The sequence below is a fragment of the Neovison vison genome, chromosome 13, assembly GCF_020171115.1.
Source record: "Neovison vison isolate M4711 chromosome 13, ASM_NN_V1, whole genome shotgun sequence".
Classification (NCBI taxonomy): Eukaryota; Metazoa; Chordata; class Mammalia; order Carnivora; family Mustelidae; genus Neogale; species Neogale vison.
Window position 1 is genome coordinate 93,775,589 of NC_058103.1, and position 23,941 is coordinate 93,799,529.

General features: G+C 37.8%; 1 protein-coding gene across 4 annotated transcripts in view; it reads right to left on the reverse strand.

Moving 5' to 3' along the window:
- The window catches only part of SLC12A6 (solute carrier family 12 member 6), a 90,880-nt gene that overhangs the window by 20,135 nt on the left and 46,804 nt on the right, over positions 1–23,941 (reverse strand). For all 4 annotated transcript variants that reach the window (XM_044230184.1, XM_044230183.1, XM_044230185.1 and 1 more), the window contains 10 exons: positions 11,528–11,622; positions 10,016–10,147; positions 8,591–8,737; positions 6,568–6,622; positions 5,233–5,363; positions 4,131–4,372; positions 1,927–2,141; positions 809–967; positions 534–632; positions 229–286 (listed from right to left, as the gene is read on the reverse strand). In XM_044230184.1, the coding sequence (XP_044086119.1) occupies positions 229–286; positions 534–632; positions 809–967; positions 1,927–2,141; positions 4,131–4,372; positions 5,233–5,363; positions 6,568–6,622; positions 8,591–8,737; positions 10,016–10,147; positions 11,528–11,622 (1,333 nt within the window). The remainder of the gene's footprint in view (positions 1–228; positions 287–533; positions 633–808; positions 968–1,926; positions 2,142–4,130; positions 4,373–5,232; positions 5,364–6,567; positions 6,623–8,590; positions 8,738–10,015; positions 10,148–11,527; positions 11,623–23,941) is intronic.

The following is a 23,941-nucleotide window of genomic DNA, read 5'->3' on the forward strand; positions in this document are numbered from 1 at the left end:
ACTTTATTGAAATGCTATATTCATTCCATCTCATATATTTATAACAATATAGCTGGTACTTATTATTCACTAACATTATGGGAACTATATACATATATTTCCTAATTGTTAGTCATGATCTATACCTCTGGCTGGGTTCCAAGTTTATGATTGTCATGGGGCAAAGTGGAATGATCAGATAAAATGGAAGACAGACACATAAATGTTACAAAGAGATCAACTACTTACTTGTCTCTAAGAACAACACCTTCAATACAGGCACCAAAAAGGACAACATTGCTTAAATCTACCATACTGAGAGTCAAGGAAGGTGACCTCCAACGCTCTGAGATAAAAAGTAAACACTCAGGATATTTCTTCTATCAGTAAAATGTACTAAATTCACTAATGTTGTCAATTCTTCCTTGAATTTTAGAGCTGAGGTGGGTAGATTATCCAGTGAGAAGCGAGCTGGTAAGATGAAAGTACTGATCAGCCTCATTCCACAGATGTGCCTATGGCTAAAACTCAGCCTAGATCCATGAAAAGGATACAGACAAAGGAGGTGGTCAGGATGGCGAGGATAGTGCCAATGGGAATAGATTTTTGAGCATCCTTCAGATCTCCAGATCTGTTTGATCCAGCCATGATACCTTTAGAGGAGGAAAAAAGGACAAGTTAACTTCTTAGTTCCTGGACACTTCGATATTCATGCTGATACCAAAGCCTGGAAGCAAATAAGAAGCTGGAGAATATAATTCTGTCTCCTGAGAAAAATCACTCCCTCGGTCTCCTAACTTCTAAAATAGAAAACAGCTCTTCTGCTTACCTGTGACAGAGGGAAAGAAGATCCCCACCAGAAGAGTAAAAGATGTGGTGATGTCAACAAGGACATATTCATGGTTTAAACTGCCTAAGACATCAGAAGATTTGGCTGAGGGCTTTTCAATTATCTCTCCCTTCGGTAGGTAATTACTCCAAAGATTCTCTGCAGTGGTAAGAAAAAGGTATATAAGCAACAGAAGTATGGAAAGAAGATAATTAGGTAATTTTCTACCTAAACAATATTCTAAATCCTCATTTATATAGTTTTTAAAGGTATGTTTGCTTCTACATGAGCACATATATATCATATAATAAAGAACACATAAATAAAAACCTACTGTTCTTTCTCATCTGATTCAAATGTTATTTGACAAAGTGCTTTGTTACATACAAATACAATTAAATACACAAATGCAAATTAGTAGAAGTTAAGTGGACTAAAGATGAATGCTCAGCAGCTTATTTTTTTTAAATTAGTATTCAATGCTATTTTTAACACCTTAGTGTAAAGCTGCTTACATGCAAAGATATTTGTGGACCAAACATTTAAGACAAAAGTAACTTAAGGCAAGAGTTTCAGAAATTGGGCTGAGTGAGGAAAACAGCACATGTGGCTGCAGTGACACTGAAAGCTCCATCTGGTTGTCACTGTGGGAAGAACACTGGCCATTTTACAGTAACAGAATTTGCTTAGCTCTGTTCTCAAGAGGAGGGAAATTTTATTTTTTAAAAATATTTTATTTATTTGAGAGAGAGAGAGAACAAGCAGAGAGAGCAGCAGAGGGAGGAGAAGCAGACTCCCTGCTGAGCAGGGGACCCAACAAGGGACTCGATCCTAGGACCCTGGGATCATGAGCTGAGCTGAAGGCCAATGCTCAACCAACTGAGCCACCCACGTTCCCCCAAAAGAGGGATATTTTAGCAGAAAGCGCCACAAGGGAGTCTGAAAAAGGGTAAGTTCACTAAAAGAAAAGCAGAAAGATGTTGAATTAAGAGTGGTGTGCTGAGCTTGAGGAGGGAAGCGATGGTGTGGCAGTGAGACATGGACAACAGAAGAGTCTATGATGGAAAAGCCTGCTTTCCTGAGCACATTAAAAACTTGTTCAAAACCTCCTGACTTACCTGTAATGACACCACTGGCCAATCCAGGAATGCCCTGGATTGAAGTGACATTATTGTGAATAAAGTATTCGTCACAGGTGGCATTGAAAAACTGACTTGAGTTACAGAAGAAGCCCCATAACTTTGACGGTACTGTCATGTTGTTAATTTCCTTGGTCTTAGAGCAAATATCAATGTGTCTTGATGAAAGGGTGCGGTTACCCAGCATACAGACCCTAGTGAAAACAAACACAGAGAAAGAGGAAGTAAGGGTAAAAAAATAAAATAAAATAAAACAAAATTAGGTAGGTTAGAAATAGGTTAGTAATGAAAAAAAAAAAAAAACCCCTCATCTCTAAGAGGATGTGAAAGGACCTAATATTTATTGACTTGCTCTGTAGATGAAGACTAATTTACACTTTTTGCAATTTAATCCTGACAGCCATCTCACAAAATATGCATTAGTATTTCTATGTTGTGAATGGAGGAACTGAAGTTTAGGGCAATAAAATAGTCTGCCTGAGTCATATCGGTACCAGTAGTGACAGAGTTCAAACAGAAGAACTGTCTGAAGACACTATGCTTACTCATCTTCCAAAATTTTCTAGGTTATTAACCAATTGTCAGGTCTAAAAGAATCCCAGAGTCCTTTTGTTCTTAAAAAAAAAAAAAGAAAGAAAGAAAGAAAGAAAAACAAATTTTAAAAAAACCCTCCCTTCTTTTTTTTTTTTTTGGCCTAGAAAAGCCTATGTTAATAATGACCCATTTGAAAATGTTACACTAAAGGTCAAACCTTCTGGCTACTGTTACAAGAAAGACAGCTTGGCTGGAATAAAAAGCACATCCCACTATGGCCTAAGAGAAAACTATTTTTGAACATAAGCCTAGACCCAGTGGGAGTGAGGGTATTTAAGGACATTACAAATAGTAACTGCTGATTTTATTTTTTCCTTTAACCCAGGGCTATAAATATGAACAAAAGATACTACACCCACAGTTAGAGTAACTCTCAAGAGGAACAAAGCGACTTTTTAAATCTGCAAAAATGATAGCATACATACATAATGAACCATATACTCATTACTCAGCTTCAACAACTCAACACTTCCCAGGCTTGTTTCATGCATTCCTCTACGGAATTTGGTCTTCTTCTGGTCAATATGTTAAAGAAAATACCCATCATGACCTTTTTGCCACCAAAAAGGAGAAGCATCAAAGGAGAACTTGAGGCAAAATGGAATTTCTCAAGTTAAGATATCCAGAATATAGCTTTCAAAACTTCTATTTGCAGTCCCTAAATGAGCAGACTAAAAATTGAAGATGGAATCGATCACTGACATCATTTAGTACAGTAGAAGAAATACTGGACCAGGAGTTAGGAAATCAAAGGATTCATGTTCTTTCTCTGCCATGAATTAACTTTGGGGCAAATCATTTAATCTCTAAAGATGTTTTTCATCTCAAAAAAAACCCCTATTTTTCTGTAATCAGGTTAAATCAACACAGGAGCAAGGAGTCTGATACCTAGATAATCTCTGTAACAAGATTACAAGCACAATTCAGTGCTAACCAATCTTTATGCCACTAGTCAAATAGAGAACAGGTGACTGGAGAGTTACCTAGCTGTACCAATCCATTACAATACTTCAAAAAATACACTTTAATGTACCTGCACTACTTATGCACTATGTATATCGTATCATATAATCTTTATATAGAGATACATATGCAAACGTGACATTTATTTCTCTTTACTTTATGACTAGAAAGTCTGCTATGGTATTCATAGCAGGCTAAAAAGTTTAATTCACTGCAAATATTAAGGTAGGAGTTTAGGTTTCTTTGATTGTTTTGATATTGATAACAGCAGTCCAACATTTAAATACTTTACAAAGCTTGCTGGTAATAACTATACTATCATAAAGCTCTTCATGAATAGTTGTCCAAATATGCACAATCATTTTAAGGAGGTTTTGAGAAAAACCTAGTATCTATATCATATCTATACCTAAATGATGTTCAGAGTTGCCAGTTCTATGCTTAGGACATCAGGAAGAGGATCAACATGAGAAGTTTGCTGGGAGGCTTCCTGCGTAGACACTAACTGAGCTCACCCAAGAGCAAAATCTCCAGGAGACTGAAATTGTACTCGAAGTGATCTCATCACCAAATATTGTCAATGACTACCCAGTAAACGATGGCTGGCCAGAGAGACAGACACGTACGGGAAGTGTGGAGGGGCAAAAGAAGACTTGATAGCTCCAGCATAGATGGCCAAGATGGACACAATGACACAGGCCAGGAAAAGTGAGGCAAATTTGTTCACATAGCGTACACCGATGAACACCACCAACACCATGAGGACCAAGAAGGCTGTGCCATAGACACGCATGTTATTGAGCATGGCTGCTGACTCCTTGAGTGCATCATCACTACGAAAGATGGCCGCTCGGGGAACAATGTATACCTGTTAAGCAAAAGAAGTAGAAAATGAGGTCATTTCAAAGTCATGAAGTAAAAGGGCTGTTGTAGTGTTTTCACACAGGAAAGCAAAGCTAAGATAGAAAATGACTGGAGACTTAATCTAATTCCTACGGAAACTGGGTATCATTTATCTTTTTCTTTTTTAAAGATTTTATTTATTTATTTGACAGACAAGAGATCACAAGTAGGTAGAGAGAGAGGGAGAAGCAGGCTCCCCACTGAGCAGAGAGCCCAATCCGGGGCTCGATCCCAGGAACCTGAGACTATGACGTGAGCCAAAGGCAGAGATTTAATCCACTGAGCCACCCAGGTGTCCCTCATTTATCTTTTTTTTAAGTCTACATGCTATTCTGAATACCTACATTTCCAAATGGAAACAGCAAAAAAAAGCTCTAGTAATATATTCAAAGGGTTATATAAAATAATTATGATTATCTTGAGTCCTACCTCACTATTCCTACTTACCTATGATTATTTTAAATAGTAAAAAAAGAATTCCAGTGAATAAAGAAATGAAAAACATTTTATTTAATAGGGATGAAGATATCAAAAAAGATAAAAACTTTTACTTTTTCCCTATTAGTGCAAATCTTGCCTCATGACTTTAACTTGATGGATGAAATGGCAGGGTGTTGGTAAATGGGTGGAAGGGAGCAGTAGGCAGGCAAAGGATACTCTCAACCTTTCTGACATGTTCACAAGAGGAAGTCAGTAACAGGTCAACAGTCAATCACTTGATTGATTCTGTAAGTGGATCTCTCCGATGTTTTGCTACCAAACAACAAAATAAATCCAAATCTCTATCTTTTCTATACTACAGACCACAATTAAGTCATTACTCACCAGAAAAATTTCAATGGCACCAAGGATATACATGGCAGCTGCAAATGTGGTACCAAGATAAAAGCAGAGGCCAACAGCCCCACCAAACTCTGGGCCCAGTGCCCGGGAAATCATAAAGTATGAGCCCCCGGCTAAAAGACAAAACAGAATGTAAGCAGGATAAAGAAAGTGTATCAGTAGGAAGAATGCAAACAGGTCCTAAATAAGAAGGATAAATGTTTCAAGTTTTTTTGTTTTTAACTCTGTAATAAAAAGCAGATTTGCTAATGGGAAGTTAAAAATAAAACCTTTATGGTAGAATATGCTGCACATCTAATGCTCCACATGAAGTAGCACCATTGTCAGTATTGCTTAGGTAAGCATCAGAGATGCTTACAACAGTCAGGAGACAGCCCAATAAAATATAACCTAACTAAGAAAAGCTAGGAAGGCTACACGAATTAAGGACTCTAGCTTAGAACAGAGATTTTTCCTTTTTCTTTTCATTCAAGTATAGTTGACATAAATGGTCTATTAGTTTCAAGTGTACAACACAGTGATCTAACGATTCTGTACGTTACGCACACCACACAATGTTATTACAATATGACTGAATGTATTCCCCATGCTATCCTTTCCATCCCTGTGACTTATTTTATGACTGGAAGTTTGTACCTCTTATTCCCTCTCACATATTTTGCCCGTTCTTCCATTCCCCTCCTCTTTGACAACCACCAGTTTGTTATTCATGAGTCTGGCTTTCATTCATTTATTTTTTTGGATTACACATATAAGTAAAATCATATGGTATTTGTCTTTCTCCGTCTTATTTCACTTGCGTAAAGTGAAATAAAGTCCACCTGTGTTTGGCAAGATTTTGTTCTTTTTTATGTTTGAATAATATTCTGGTGAGAGAGAGAGAGAGAGAGGGAGACTGTCTCCATATCTTCATCTACTGATGGGCACTTAGGTTGCTTCCATATCTAGGTTATTATAAATAACGCAGCAAAAACAAGAGGGGTGCATCTATCTTTTTGAATTACTATTTTTTTTTCTTCAAGTAAATACCCAGCAGTGAAATTACTGGACTATATGGATTTCTATCTTTAATTTTTTGAGGAACCTCCATGCTCTTTTCCAAAGCGGCTGCACCAGTTTATATTCCCCTTTACAACATAAAAGATTTTTAAAGAATGTATTCTGAAGTCAAAGTGTGAATGTCTATGACCAAGAGACTAAATAGTATTCTAGTCCTCGGAAGTTTGCACCCCTGACTTTATAGCATAAACATACAGTTTTTATAGCATAAACATACAGTCATTGATGATCCCTGAAATCCAATCTTAGCCTACTGACCTGGCACCACTCCATTAGTGGCAATGGCACTCATGGAGATAGCAGTCAACATTGTCTGTAAAAGAAGTGAAAGGAGATTTAAAAAAAATTAACATGTAATGTATTATTTGTTTCAGGGGTACAGGTCTGTGATTCATCAGTCTTACACAATTCATAGTGTTCACCATAGCACATACTCTCCCCAGTGTCCATCGCCCAGTCACACCATCCCTCTTACCCCCTACCTTCCAACGACCCTCAGTTTGTTTCCTGAGATTAAGAGTCTCTTATGGTTTAAGGAGTCCCTCTCTGGTTTTGTCTTGTTTCATTTTTCCTTCTCTTCCCCTATGGTCCACTATCTTGTTTCTTAAATTTCTAGTATCAGTGAGATGTATAATACTTGTCTTTCTCTGATTTACTTATTTCGCTTAGCATAATACCCTCTAATTCCATCCACGTCATGGCAAATGTCAAGATTTTGGGGTTTTTGATGGCTGCATGATATTCCATTGTATATATATATATACCACATCTTCTTTATCCATTAATCTGTCAATGGACACCTGGGCTCTTTCCATAGTTAGGCTATTGTGGACACTGCTGCTATAAACCTTGGATGCACGTACTCCTTTGGATCACTACATTTGTATCTTTAGGGTAAATACCCAGCAGTGTGATTGCTGGGTCCTAGGGTGAAAGGAGAAGATTGTTACTGTATTTCTCTACTATCTTCCTGCCTGTGGGCCTCAGAGCACTTTCTGAAAAATTAACTCTTACCTTTAAGAAGGGAGTTGGCTGCCATTCCTAATAGTATGGAAATGAGATGATGTGGTTCAACTCATTGCCCTTGTCACATTACTATTATCTTGAATATTTTCTTAAAATGCTTCTGTATCATAAGCAATAGGTTAGGTGCTAACAGGAGCCACTGATCTCACCCTGGTTTCCTAGTTAACTTGGAAAACAGATCAGAAACTAACTAAGGACTAGCTATAATTACAAGAACAATATTTAGTAAGGAGGGGAACCACTGAAGACTTCTGAACTAATAAAACTGTATTTTGATAACATTACCTGGTAGGAGCAGAGTATAAAATGGACTGCAGATAGGAAGCAGATGAAGGTGTAGTGACTTACTACTAGGCTATTATAGTTCAGTGAAAATGAAGGACTGTAGTGCTAGTAACAGGAATATAAAGGAAGATTTGTATATAAGAGATTCCAGAGGGAGACTTGATTGACCTAGGTAGCTGAATAGATGTGAGAGGTAATCAAGGAGCCAAACATGGCCCTGAAGTTTTAAGACTAAGAAAGAGTTAAAAAAAAAAAAAAAGATGGTACTATTGATTTTGAGTTATTAATGATACAAACTGTATCTTCTCATCCCGCTTTATATAGCACCCAACTGAGCATAATGCATGAGGATATAATAATGATGGTAATTATAGAGGCCAACAGTTGAATAAAAATAATTTTTTAATAATAACCAACTTATAATAAAATGGATAGATGTGGCTGGGATATGTGGATAAGAGGAGTTTAAATTCAAGATCAGAATGTTCTCAGTACAGTGGGGAAGAAGGCCTGGAAACCACATCTGAATTTCTGAGGAAGGGGTAACAGATGAGACTTCAAACAAAAGAAATACTCCTCACCTCAAACAACAATCAGTGTTGTTCCTTAATACTATACTGGAGTAGTACATCATTTTCTAACTTTGGTGCTATCAAACTCAAATGGTTTGTATTCTGAATTCTTTGAATCAAGGACTATTATCTTCTACCTCCTCTACAAGTCTTCCTTTGTAATTTCTAGTACATCATACTATGCATATAAGCAGCAAAGAGTAGACACTAAATAAATGAAAATCCTTCAGACTTTAATATCAAAATAATCTCTCCTGTTGAGATCATGAGTCTTTCCCTACTAGTCTTTGTGTTATTCTCAAAGAGGTCAAGTGCATATAATCTTGAGCCCCTGCAAGATCACTCTAAGTGTGATCTCTAGGATCCAGGTGATCTCTAAGAGCCAACTAGGGACTTACACAGCAGCAGCAGATAAGGACAATTGCAAAGGCCTGAAGAACTCCAGCTGTGCCCACGACCCATGTAAGGCGTAGAAACAAGATCACTCCAAAAATATTTTGTAGGCATGGGAGGTAGACACCCATGAAAGTACCCATTTGAGGGGTCTGAAAAGAAAGATGTTGACAAAAGAAAAATTATACAGTCATCTAGAAAAGATGCTTTATCCTCTTATTTGTATATACAAACTTATTCCCTACTATATTACTTACAAAAGAGATAATTAGTATAATCAATATCTCAAAAAAGAGGCACATATAAAATCTCCATCTTACAAATGATTACCAACTTTTTAATATTCCTAGAGCTATACATTTTTACTCTACACAGGTCCCCACATGCTTTTACATGGGCATTTGACCACAAACTTTTAAGTGTACCCCTCCAAATTTAAAATGTTCTGTTCTTTGAAACTATTGGTTTCTCTTTTCTTTTCTTTTTTTTAAAAAGATTTTATTTTTAAGTAATCTCTACAGCCAACGTGGGGCTCAAACTCACAACACTGAGATCAAGAGTTGCACACTCCACTAACTGAGTCAGCCAGGTGCCTTTAGCTTTCCTTTTCCATTTAAAAATTGAATAATGATTTGATGGACTTCTTTCGGATTTTGGCAAAAGTCCTTCATGGTAGCTGGTAAATGCAGTTGGTAAAATGAAGATCTGAGAGTCATTTTATCCCTGAACAACCAGAAAGCTAACTTGTAATATTGTTCCATATTTTCCTTTTGAGATATCCTGAAACTTAGTTATTGAAAAACCCAATCACTTGACAAAAGAGATGGCATCAGCAGGTGGGTGTGAACCCTTGTCTTCTGAAAGTGCTATTCCCTCTCCCTGGAATGCTCTTCTTCCAACTGGGGGGCTCAGTGCCTCACACTGGTTAGGCCTCTGCACAAACATCACCCTGTCAGAAAGGGCTTTCCCTGGCCAACCTCTCTATAACAGTAACAACTTCTGCCCTGGCTCTCTTTGCTGGCCAGTTTCAGTATCTTTACCTTGCCTTTAAAAAAACAGTTAATTCCTCAAGTTAACACAAGATGTTACATTAGTTCCAGGTGTACTACAAAGTGACTTGACAAGTCTTTGCATATGTTATGCTATGCTCATCACAAGTGTAGCTACCATCTGTCCTTGCCTTTATTTTTTTCAGACCATCGTCAACACATAATACATAGTTTAATAACTATCTCCTTGTACTAGAATTTAGATTGCATGAGAATAAGACATTATATGTTCTGTTTCTCTATGACCACCCCACTGCTCAGAACAGTGCCTGTCATGTATCAAGTATTCAATAGTTTTTGAGCATGGAGTGATGACCTGGATATTTCTTCCTTTCTTGTATGTGGACTCTTTTTATTTATCCTTTTTTTTGTAGGTCTCACCTTGGTGGGCTTCTTTTTCCCTTCAGTGATGTTCTCTGCCTCTTCATGTTCCTTTGCTCCTTGTGTCAGATTAGTATAATTGGCCATACGGTTGAGAAGAGAAGATACCTTTGGTCTGGTATCCATTTCTTCCTATAAAGCCAGAAACATGGAAGAAATGAGTAATAAAGAACACTGGAAATAAGCATCAAAGTGGACCTCTACCAAAAAGTTGCAAATTAATGAGAAAATATTTCACAGGTAAATATTTTAAGAAAATTTATAAATAAGGCTTTATTCTCCTCCCACATTAAAATATCACTTAATCAGGACTACACAAATCTTTTTTTTTTTTTAAGATTTTATTTATTTGACAGATAGAGATCACAAGTAGGCAGAGAGAGAGGAGGAAGCAGGCTCCTTGCCAAGCAGAGAGCCAGATGCAGGGCTCGATCCCAGGACTCTGAGATCATAACCTGAGCCAAAGGCAGAGGCTTTAACCCACCAAGCCATCCAGGCGCCCCAGGACTATACAAATCTTTACAAAATTCTTAAGTGAAAAGCTTTATCACTCTTTCTAATGACTTAACTTTACAGTAAAAACAAAATCACATTGGCCCCTACAGATAGCTGTAACCTTGAAAAAAACATTGATGATACTACTTTTAACTACAGTGCCCCTTTCTTTAGGCTATTAACATTTTTTTTTTTAAGTAGGCTCCACACCCAGCATGGAGTCCAATGTGGGGCTTGAAATCATGACCCTGAGATCAAGACCTGAGCTGAGGGCAAGAGTTGGATGCTTAACCAACTGAGCCACCCTGGCACTCCTTGGCTACTAACATTCCAATAACATTTATGACTATTAATTACTGCACCAAGCACAGACAGCTCAATAAAAAATTTTTGTGCCTGAACTAAATAGTCACCTCAGATCTTTTCTTGAACAAAGCTGAAAGAGGACATCATTTAAAAAACAGGTACCCCGAGAGAACTGGAAGTCATATCATTGTCCAAAGCTAGACACAAAGGCAGTGCTAGACTAAAGCAGGCTCCTCTCAACAACCCAAATGCAGAGCCCATCAGAGTCCCTATGGTCTTAAGGAAGACATATAGGCCCTCTTAATCGAGCAACCTATTTCCTACATTGATTTTTGATCAGTAGTTCTAAGGTAAATGATGGGCTTCCCAAACAGAGTTGAAAAACACTCTACTTTATACTTCATAAATAATTCCAATGCAAGTATTTAAATCCTAGCTGAATTAGACAGCAAGGTTCTCCATATGCCTGTGATGTCAAAATCCTACCTCATCTCACAGAAATCTGATTTAATGGCTACTTATTAGTTAGTGATAATTAGATTATACAGAGTAAGTCAACTATAATGACAAGTTCTAGTAAGTATTATATTTTAACAATTAGTTCTTAAAATTATCCAGCCTGTATTGTTTTAAAACTAAATGGGACAGAAAACCGTTCTCTTGAAATCTCTGCTCCTGAAATTTCTGCAGTAGTTTTCTCTCAAATATTACCTCAAAGAGGGCCAAATTTTTATCAAAATATTCATCTCCTTCTTCATAGTTGGAATTATTGAGATAAGCATTTCGAGCTTTCTTATGCCCATCATCTGGAAAAAAAAAAGAAATTAAGTTAGTTTTGCATTGGTATTAAAGAAGTATCAGCACCAAATAACCTCATATTGCCTCTGTAATGAAAGAATCCATTTTCATGTTCAAATTTTAGGGAGAACTCAATTAGCCAGGATTAGAGAATGCGGCCCCCTCTAAAACAGGAGCAAAATTAAATCTCTAAGAGGCAAACAATAGGAAGGCTTAACAGCATGAAGACCTCTGGAAACACTATTCTTTCAGGATTCTAGTCTATATAGGGAGGGCCCTACTCCCAAAGTCACTCAAATCTAGAATAAAATTTTTTAAAAAGTGCTTCTTGAGTTCACTCAGTGTATTACTATACACTTTATACACTGCTGCTATTGATAATGATAGAAAAGCCGCTCTACCTCCCGGGCTGTCCAGCGTTTTATAAGCTGACATTAGGTTAAAAAAAAAGACATTAGGTCACATAACCAAGCATTGTTTTTGTACAAACTCTTGGCACACTTTTTTTTAAAATTTATTTTTTATTTTCAGCATAACAGTATTCATTATTTTTACACCACACAGAGTGCTCCATGCAATCCGTGCCCTCTATAATACCCACCACCTGGTACCCCAACTTCCCACCTGCCCCGCTTTTTGTTGTTGTTGTTTTATGTTAAAAGAGGTGCCCCAGGGCGCCTGGGTGGCTCAGTTGTTAAGCATCTGCCTTCCGCTCGGGTCGTGATCCCAGATTCCTGGGATCCAGCCCCACATCAGGCTCCCTGCTCAGCGGGAAGCCTGCTTCTCCCTCTCCCGCTCCCCCTGCTTGGTTTCCTGTTTGTCTCTCTGTCAAATAAATAAATAAATAAAATCTCTGGGGAGGGGGGAAGAGGTACCCCAGAAGAATCTGGTGAACCAGCTACAAAGAAAAAAAAGAGAGACTGGGTTTTTGTTGTGTAAGAGTTATATATAATTATAATTGCCTTATAGAGGGAAAGAGAAAATAAAAAATTATGTAAATGTTATTAAGAACTAACACTTTAAGTATTCAGGAAATAAACACAAATATAAAAGTTAAAGAAATTAAAGTCTTGTAACCTTAAATACAAGTTTGGGAAATAGCCAACAAGCTATCAAAATAACTGGATCATGTCATGTTTTGTTTCTTAAGTTCCACACATGAGTGAATTCGTATGGTACTTGTCTTTCTCTGACTTATTTCATTTAGTACAATGCAATCTAGCTCTAGCCATATCAGAGCAAATGGCAAAGTTTCTTTTTTAATGGTTGAGTAATATTCCATTTTGTATCATCAGTGGGTAGACATCTGGGCTCTTTCCATGATTTGACCATTGTGGACAACTGCTGCTATCAACATTGGGGTGCATGTGCCCTTTCGGTTCAGTATTTTTGCATCCTTTGGGTATATACCTAGTAGTGCAACTGCTGGGTCATAGGGTAGGTATTTTTAACTTTTGAGAAACCTCCATACTGTTTTCCCGAGTGGCTGCACCAGTCTGGATTCCCACTAACTGTGTAAGGAGGTTCCCCTTTCTCTACAACCTCACTAACACCTGTTGTTTCCTATGTTGTTAAATTTAGCCATTCTGACAGGTGTAATATCTCATTGTAGTTTTTTAATTTTTCATTTGTTTATTGATTCACTTAAAAAATATTTACTGAGTAACAGAGACAGAGCAGTCAAACAGGATGCTTAAGCCAGTTTTCAAGGACCAGACCAGTCCCTTTAACTTCACCTCTACAGAAATTTCTGGCTTAACTCTATACATAGATTGTTTTTTTAAACAGCTTTATTAAAATATAATTTAGACATCATATAATTCATTGATTTAAAGTATACAATATTAGAATTTTGGGTATATTACATCATTAATTTTTAAAATTGTGGTAAAATTTAAAAACAAAACTTGCAATTTTAACCATTTTTAAATGCGCAAATCAGAGGCATTACAGTCACAATGTTGTGTAACCATCACCACTAGAAACCGATTTTTTTTTTTTTAAAGTAGGCTTCACACCCAGCATAGAGTCCAACTTGGGGCATGAACTCACGACTATGAGATCAAGAGCTGAGCTAAGACAGAGAATCGGAATCTCAACCAATTGAGCCATCCGGACATCCCCATAACCCTACATAAACTGATTTTAAAAATATTTCTTTTAAACTGACGGAAAAGTCTTACTCTTCTTAGTTCTACCACTGGACACAATGCTCCTATGTGTTTTAAGCATCCCAATGTGTTCTTCATCCTAACTTTTACTGGAACACATATCAGTCTTAACACTTGCTATCCCTAAATAAATTCCTCAGTTTCTTCAACACTCATTAACTACAACTTTTAGAACAGAGATGCACCCCAGAGAGCTATGCTTTATCTTTTAAGCTTAACTTTGCTGACTCATTATGGTTTTGGTTTGTATTTCCCTGAAGATGAGTGATGATGATCTTTTCACGTGTCTGTTAGCCATGTGCATGTCTCTTAACTATAGAGAACAAACTGACGGTTGTCAGGGGAAGGGGTTTAGGGGAATGGGTGTAAATGGTGATGGGGATTAGAGCACGCTATCATGATGAGCACTAAGTAATGTAAAGAATTGCTGAATCACTATATTCTATACTTGAAACTAATATAATACTGTATGTTAACTGGAATTTAAACACAAAAAATTTTAATGCAAATGGAATAATGTATCTAGGGAAAAAATCAATAATTTTTAACCCCTAATGAAAAAAATGGATCTAGGCAAGCATCACTAATAGTTGCTAAAACCATTAGATGAAAAGCTGAGACATCATTTTATAATGGATGGATCAGGATGATCAGGAACTCAGAGATCTCAACATCGCTAAAAGTGGACAACAATCTAGTACAATGAAAAGTACACTGCACAACCTGTGATGTATTCCTACCAAAAGAACAGAAGTTGAATCTAACCAAACCTCTAAATCTAACTACCAGTTCACAAAAAACAGAGAAGAAACATGTTAAGCATTACCATAAAGATGGTGCAATCATCAAATTCACAATGTGAGAAATTCTATATGACAAAAAATAATCTGACTCATTCAACAAATAAATGGCATAAACTAAAAAAAGGTAATGATGCATCAACCAAGTGCAAGGTGTGAAACCTGTTAGAATCCTGACTCAAATCAAATGTAGAAAGACAATTCTGAAAGAGAGAAATTTAAACTTTAAAAAAAAGGTAAATAAAATCATGTGATGGAATTTTCTTAAAGACGTCCCAGAAAAAATTACATAGGGCTTGAAAACAGATTCTCAATACTGTTAAAACTGAGTGATGGCTTCATGGAGATTCATTATGCTATTCTATCTGCTTTTCTATACCTTTGGAAATTTCCACAATAAACAGTTATTTTAAAAAAAAGGAAAATGTAATTATTTTCCTCTAATTGTTTCAGAATATTCCAGAAAGAATGGCACAGCTTAAAATTATCACCACTTCAGAGTAACTCATTTATTCAATTAATTCACCACACATTTATTATGTTCTTATGATATGCTGGGCACTCTAGGTCCTGGGGATATAGCAGTAGACAATGCATTTAAAGACGTCGCTTTCACTGTGTGTATAGTGATGTCACAAAAGACAGTTAAAACACACACCACACATACAAAACCAATTTACAGTGAGCCAATTTACATACTGTAAATGTTCACACATTTACTACTAACAACAAAATCCAGGCATATACCGTTTACAAGTGACATATAATGACACACAAAGGCTGAAAGTAAAGAGATCAGGCACATACTAACAACAACAACAAAAAAGGCTGATATGGTTTTATTAGCACCAGATAAATTTTTCTTTAAGGGGAGAACTTTATTCTGAATGAAAAGGTAACCACATAACAAAAGGTTGAATTCACCAAGAAAGCAGTTTATAATTTTCTTTTCTTTTTTTTTTTTTTTTGAGAGAGAAAAGACCAAGCAAGTGTGTGAGACAGGGAGAGGGGCAGAGGGAGAGGAAGAGGGAGAATCCAAAGTAGGGCTCCATCTAACAACCCTGAGATCACGACCTGAGCAAAAATCAAGAGTCAGATGCTTAAGCTACTGAGCCACCCAGGTCCCCTAAGAAAGTATTTTAAATATACATCCATAGTCTATAGTTATCCTTCTGTATAATAAATTACTCCCAAATTTAGTGGCTTAAACGCACACATTTTATCACCCAGTTTATGTGGGCTAGCAATATAGGCATGGCTCAGGTGAGCCCTCTGCTTCAGTTTCCTATGAAGCTCCAGTCAAAGCTCAGCCAGGACTGTGGTCTCATCTGAAGGCCTGGGGAAGACCCACCTCCAAGCTCACTGATACAGTTGTTGGCAGGACTCACTCTCTTTCAGGTTGTTGACCAAGGGCCTCTCTTGGTTCCCTGCCATATGGGCCTATCCACAGGATAGTTTACAGCATGGCAGCTGGACTCCCTCAAAGCAAGTCATCAAAGAAAGCCAGAGAGAGAGTACAAGACAGATGTCACAGTCTTTTTGTAATCTCATTTTGAAAGTGACTTTGCTTTTGCCATTTTCTATTAATTAGAAAGCATCGTGAAGTCCAGCCCTCACTCAAAGGGTAGGGACTATAATTTTGATCTTTAACAAAAGTTGTTAAAATTGTGAAAAGATAAATTTTTAAATCCTTCCAAATTTGGAAATTAGAGAAAATACATTGTAAAACAACACAAGGATCCAAGATTAAAATACTTAAAAAAATAAAATGAGACAAAGACAGCTATTGAAACTTGTAGGATCCACCAAAAGTAGCACTTCAATGAGAAGCTATTGTCCTATTTACTTCAGCAAAGTAAAAATAAAAATTATTTGAGATAAGTGCCTATTTTAGCAAGCTAGAGAGAGAGCATAATAAACTCTAAGACAATAGAAAGTATGACAATAACTATACAGCTGTCCTTTGGTTCAATGTCCTTCTCGGTCTTTCAACTGTCCATCTTTTCTGGGTTCTTATGTTTTGGGTACATCTCTTGTAAATAGCAGATAGTTGTATTTTTAAAAATCTGATGATCTTTTTAATTGTCAAGTTCAGTACATCAAACACAGCAATTTATATGTTTAGACTAAATTCTACCATTTAAAATTTTCTATTTGGTCTTTTTTCTTTAGGATTCATTCTCATTTCTTCTCTCTGGGTTTTTGGTTTGTTTTTCCCTTATTCCATTTGTTCTCTTTCCTCTTTTGGAGTTTCCACATTATATCTATTCTTTCAGTAATTACCTTTGAAATTTTTCACATATTTTATTTTAACTATAAAGGGGAACCTGGGTGGCTCAGTTGGTTAAGTGTCTGCCTTCGGCCCAGGTCATGATTCCAGGGTCTTGGGGTTGAGTCCCACATGCAGCTTCCTGCTCAGCGGGGGTAGGCTGCTTCTTCCTCCATCTCACCCCCTCCCATGATCTCTCTCTCTCTCTCTCCCCCTCTCTCAAATAAATAAAATCTTAAAAACCAAAAAATCCCAAACTGTTAAGTGAGTTTAAAAAAGTCATCCTCCCAAACAATAACAAAGACTTTCAAACACTTTGTTCTCTCCTCTGATTTACATATTACTGTTTTGTCCAATATTTTTAGCAGCTTGTTTTAATACACAAGTAAGATACTAAAAATATTTCATAGAGACAACGCTGACTTGGGTGAAGGTCCACGTTTACAGTTCTATTTGTTCAATATTTTTGTTGCATTTCAGAGCACTAGTCTTCTGGGATCATTTTGCCTTTACTTGAGGTATCTTCTTGAGAATCCCATTAGAGGAGTTTCTCAAACTCAGCACATAATTATTTGTTGTGGAGGATATCCAGTGCACTGTAGGCTGTTTAAGAGCATCCCTAGCTGTGAGAAACTAGCTGCCAGTAGCATCTCCAGTAGTGACAATCAAAAAAAGTCTTCAATATCCCCTGGGGGACAAAACTGTCCTCAGTTGTAAACCACTAGCTTAGAGCAAGTTTCATGGTGTAAAATGTTCTTGGCTTTTATTTAGCAACAGCTGTCTGTATTTTGTCGTTATTACTGAGTGTCTTGCTAATAAGCACAAATTCTAGGATAATAACAGCTGTGCAAACACTTTAAGACATTATCTGTTTTGCCATTGAGAATTCTGTCATTCTACTGTTCCTTTGATGACGTGCACTTCCTCTCTGGCTGATTTCAAGATCTTTTTTTGGTGTTCTGCAGCTTCATTAAGATATGTCTAGGTGGGGACGCCTGGGTGGCTCAGTGGGTTAAGCCGCTGCCTTCGGCTCAGGTCATGATCTCAGGGTCCTGGGATCGAGCCCCACATCAGGCTGTCTGCTCAGCAGGGAGCCTGCTTCCTCCTCTCTCTCTCTGCCTACTTGTGATCTCTCTCTGTCAAATAAATAAATAAAATCTTTAAAAAAAAAAAAGGTATGTCTAGGTGTAGTTTTTCCTTTTGTTCGGTTCACAAACCCCTTTTACCTGTTTCTAATCTGTTAACTTTACATTTTATATCAAAAACTAGCTTTTCTTTTCTACAAGTTCCATTTGTTCTCTCTAAACAGTCTTTCATTCCTGAGTAGTATGCTCATCTTCCTAACTGCACCCATTATTGATTTGAACTTTTAATAGTTTTGCATCACAGACTCTGGACCACTTCACCCCTCCTGAGGGTTATATGAGAAGTCCCAGACCCAACATACTACTCCTTGCTGGTTCAATAGCCTTACAATATTATTGGTTTTTAAAAAAAAAAAAATCTGGCTTCAGAACTATCCTGCCCCATTCTGCTGCCTGCTGGTCCAAGCCTTGTCCTGACAGCTACCCCCACAACCCCACCCCACTGCAGCCCTGCCACCTCTACATTTGCAGCCTCTGGAGTCTCAAGTTTCAAATGCAACCACCGTAACTTCCTGACACTTTAATCCTAGATGTTTCTGGCCCAACTCTGCTTGCTTGCTTAAATTGGGGGTGGGGGGTGGTGTAGAAGAATATTCCTGGAGACTTTGCCTACATTTATGAGACCAATGATGTCTCTAAGATAGTCTTATCAGGGTCTACATGTGGTAGTGTTGGGAATATGAGGGTCCCGCAGAGCTCGTGGTCAATCATGAAAGAGCAAGGCTTTCCAGGCAAGAGACAAAGTTCTCATCAGGAGTGGTTAACTGAAAGGCATGGATCCACTGTCAATCTGTTTCTTGGTGGGAGATCACACTGCTTCAAAAGTACAGCCTTAATAAAAGTGGGGGGGGAGGGATAAGCTACCTGGGTAGCTCAGTTGGTTAAGTGTTTGACTCTTGATTTTGGCTCAGATCATGATCTCAGGGTTGTGAGATCAAGACCTTGGTTGGGTTCTGTGCTGAGCATGGAGCCTGCTTAAGATTCTCCCTCTCCCTCTACCCCTCCACTCACATGCTCTTTCTCTCTAAAAAAATTAAAATAGATAAATAGACAGATAGATGGATAGATAGTAGAGCCTTTCAGAAGTCTGGGTCACTACTGTGGCCTCAGGAAATCTCAAATGGAATGGAAGTTCTACAGTTTCTGAATAGTAAGTAAGTTTTACTGTGCAAGAACTAAGAACCAAATCCATGTCCTAGGGCTGTTTTAGGGTTATCCAGAATCCTGAGAGAATTCCATTGGAAGGCACCTTCTGAGACTGCTCTCAATAATGCTATGAATTAAACAGTCCATCAGATCATCATGTTGGTTTTTCACCCTCATTTTACTACCTGGGTAATGCTAACACTACTGGGAATTTACCAGTGTTTTACTGCACAATTCAAACAAAAACTGATACAAGTGCCATTGATTCTATTACAGATTTCAAATTTCCATCCTTTATAGCACACAATTTTTTTTGTAGAGGAAAAATGGTGTATCAGACGTCTTGTTCTTTATAAAAACTTTATTGTTGTGGTGATATTATCTCCACATTTTTGTAATTTGCCACTTACACAATTTAGGGCTAAGATAAATCAATCTCAGATTCTTCCCTTAGTCTTCTGATCTTGTCAAATGGTCTTTGTGGTCTGAGCTAGGCAGAACAAGAGCAGTAAATGTACTTAATTTCCCTTGGCACAGGTCTGGGTCTGAACTATGTGACTGTATGAACATGAAAGGTTGTCTCAAATGTTATAAATTATGTTTTTGATTTTACAGTGTTTGAATAAGTAGTCCAGAGTCATACATTTTAACTGACTGCTATATCTCTTAAGTCAATAGCTTATTCTCTTTTTCTCTACAATTTATTTGAAGAAAACAGGTCAAATGTTCATCAGAGTTTCTAATTTTTTTTTAAGATTTTATTTATTGGAGAGAGAGAGAGAGAGAGAGAGAGAGAACATGAGCAGGGCAAAGGAGGTAGAGGGAGGGAGAAGCAGGGTGCCCAACAGGGGGCTTGATCTCAAGACCCTGAGATTAAGACCTGAGCCAAAGGCAGATGCTTAACTGACTTGAGCCACCCCTGCGCCCCTAGAGTTTCTGATTTTGATGATGACATCCATATAAAACTGTTTATTGTTTTACTGTTTTTTGTATTTCCTATCTATTGCTACTTAGATCTAGAGGCTTATCAACATTCAGTGTTTTTAGGGGAGAGGTAGGAAAACTTCACAGTGGAATTTTGATCTTCTGCTGAGAGACACGTCATTTGTGGATGCCTGAGTGGCTCAGTCTTTAGGCGCCTTTGGCTCAGGTCACAATTCTAGGGTCCTAGGATTGAGCCCCACATTGGGGTCCCTGCTTAGCGGGAGGCCTGCTTCACCTCCTCCCAATCCCTCTGCTTTTGTTCCCTCTCCCACTGTGTCTCTCTCTCTGTCAAATAAATAAATAAAATCTTTAAAAAAAAAGAGAGAGAGAGAGAGATACATGTCATCTAATTTTCTTTATTTTTGAGATACTAACAACTGTTGGTGATTAATGACTAAACCCATCAATTTATAAGGTTTACAAAGTGGTGATACTCTTTTTTATTATTCTTCCTTAATTTATTACCTGAAATAATTTTATAAAGAGATACTTTCTCTAATATACAATTTGGTTATCCATTGGTATTGTAAAGTAAGATATATACTTCATTCTTTCCTTTTATTAACCAATTCTCAGAATAAGGAATCAATTCACTAGAATAGTCCAACTGTGACCAATTAGTTTTTTAAAGTATCAATACAAAGTCATGAATTTAAATATTGGATAGATTTCAAATGAAATTCTTTTCCTGTGTTAGTTAAGATGATTCATTCTTTAATCTCCTTTTTTTTAAGGGGTGGGGAGAGTTTGGCAGAGGGAGAGAGAGAATCTTAAGCAGGCTCTATGTCCAGTGCAAGCCCCATACAGGACTCTATCTCATAACACTGAGATCACAACTGGAGCCAAAATCAAGAGTCAGAAGCTTAACTGACTGACTGAGGCACTCAGGTGCCCCTAATCTCCTTTGGTTACCATACTGAATTATATACATTTTTTTTTAAGATTTCATTTATTTATTTGACAGAGATCATAAGCAGGCTGAAAGACAGGCAGTGAGAGAAGAGGAGACAGGCTCCCTGCTGAGCAGAGAGCCTGATGTGGGGATGCGGGGCTCGATCCCAGGACCCTGCGATCATGACCTGAGCTGAAAGCAGAGGCTTTAACCCAATGAGCCACCCAGGCGCTCCCTATACATTGATTTTTAATGGTAAACCAAACATGTATTCCTTTTTTTTCTTTAACTTTTTAAAAAAGATTTTATTTTTATTTGACAGAGAGTGAGAGCGCATGCATGACAAGGGAGAAGGTCAGAGAGAGAAGGAGACTCCCCATGAAGCTGGAAGCCCAATGTGGGACTTGATCCCAGGAGTCCGGGATCATGACCTGAGCTGAAAGCAGTCACTTAAGCAACTGAGCCACCCACGTGCCCCAACCATGTATTTCTAGCAGAAACCCAAACTGGTCACAGGAGTAATTTAAAATATATGTATTGCTTGATTTAGATTGCAAATATTTCATTTAGGACATCTGTATCTGTATTCATAATTAAAACTGGCTTATACTTGTCTCATATTGTCATTACTAAGTTTTGGTATCAAAGTTACACAATCCTCAAACTGAGGTAGGGTCTGTTTGTTTTCCTGTTCTCTGAGAGAAACTGTGTAAGAGGAATTATTTTTCCTTGAATGTTTGGTAAAAATTGTTTTAAAATTGTTAGGGCCCACTGCTCATTTGCTTACTTGCTTACTAAAATGTTTTAAATTAAAAATTATAGAAATACACACACAGAAAATTTCATAAATTTTAAGTATACAACTTAATTCTTTACCACAATAGCAGTTTCACTCTTCCATATAGCGGCTCTGCCTGACCCTGAGTTTTATGAGAGATCTGATGAGTCAGTGGGAACAGATACATTAAAATGACTGTGCCCTTTTGACAGGAAGAACATTTAGAAGATCTGAAAAATATTATAAATTCCATTCAGCAGGCAAGGCAACTGAAGCACTTTCTAACCTACCAGGCCAAATTATGCTAAATAAGATTTTTTTCCCCAAGATTTTGTTTTTAAGTAATCTGTACATCTAAGGTGGGGCTCAAACTCGAACTCCTAGATCAAGACTCACATGCTCCACTGACTGAACCAGCCAGATGCCCCTAAGCAAGATTTTTATAGAGAGCCGGCAAGATTCTTTTTTTTTTAATATAATTTTATTTATTTGGGAGGGAGGGAATGAGCGAGAGAGAGCACAAGCTGGGGATGGGAGGGGAGAGGCAGAGTGAGAGGGTGAAGCAGGCTCCCCACTGAGCACAGAGACCAACTTGGGGCTCTATCCTAGGACCCTGACCCAGGACTCTGACCCAGGATTATGACCTGAGCCAAAGGCAGACACTTAACCAACTGAGCCATCCAGGTGCCCCAAGAGCTGGCAAGATTTTACTTCAAGCTACAATGCCCCTTCTGCATGATGGCTAGAAAATATAACTTTAAAAAATCACCCTTCTATCTTTTGAGGATTTTTTTTTTTTTTTAATAACCTGGCCTTTTAAGGCCTTTGAGGCTGAAGCTTAGGCAAAGATACTCAGAGGGGTTCCTGGCCAGCTCAGTAAGTACAGCATGCAACTCTCAGGTCCTGAATTCAAGCCCCAAGCTGGGTGTAGAGCTTACTTTAAAAAAAGAAAAAAAAAAGAAAAGAAAAGAAAGAAAGAGGGAAAGATATTCAGGCTAGGACACAGAAGATGGCAGTTATTAAGAGCACGAGAAAAAAGGAGACTATAACCTTATCTAACGAACCTAAGAGGGAGCACTCAGGATAGCAAGATGAACTTACCTGAGAATCTAGCCAGATGACTCTGGATAAATTCCCAGGATTGTTTAAAATTGAATGCAAATACAGGCTGCCAAATGAGATTAATGTCTAGAGTAATCTCTTTGCAAATATTAGAGTTTTTAGCTAATACTAAGAGAAGTCTTCATAATCATATACCATTTCTTTTGCCCACAATACACTCACTATCTTTTACTACGAGTGCTTCACTGGAAACAAAATCCAGCTTACACTGGAATGGTACCAGCTCCCCTGACTGTCCATTTCATTAGCTAAGTCCTTCCCTACCTCCATTACACACATGTTCCTGGCCAGATGATAAACCACTCTCAAATTTCTCTACTTGTCAGCATGTATCAGAGACAGAAACAATTTAATAGCTTAGGAGAGAAATGTTCTTTTCATGGTCTGCCTAAATCTTTCAATAAACTCTCAATCATTCCTGGTCCAAATATGAAATTTTTATACAGACAAGAATAATATTGAACAGTCTAAATAAGCTATCAAATATAAAACTCTAAAAAAAGAGAATAGTGACAGCCTCAATATCATAAGGCTAGGACCCTTGTCATCAGATTTCTAACCAAATGTTTATGTCAAACATTTACCTAACAAATATTTATTGAGTACTTAGGAGGTGAGTTACTGTTCCAGCACATAAACTCTCTCAAAGAAATGAGAATTTCTAAGATCAGAAATTTATGGGGCACCTGGGTGACTCAGATGGTTAAGCATCCACCCTTCCATCACGTTAGGATCTCAGGGTCCTAGGATCAAGCCCCACATCAGGCTCCCTGCTCAGCGGGGAGTCTGCTTCTCCCTCTCACTCTGCATCTCCCCCAGCTTATGCTCTCTCTTGCTCACTCCCTTTCTCTGAAATAAATAAAATATTTTTTCTTAAGATTTTATTTATTTATTTGACAGACTGAGAGAGATCACAAGTAGGCAGAGAGGCAGGCAGAGAGTGGGGGAAGCAGGCTCCCTGCCAGCAGAGAGCCCAACTCGGGGCTTGATCCCAGGACCCTGAGATCATGACCCGAGCTG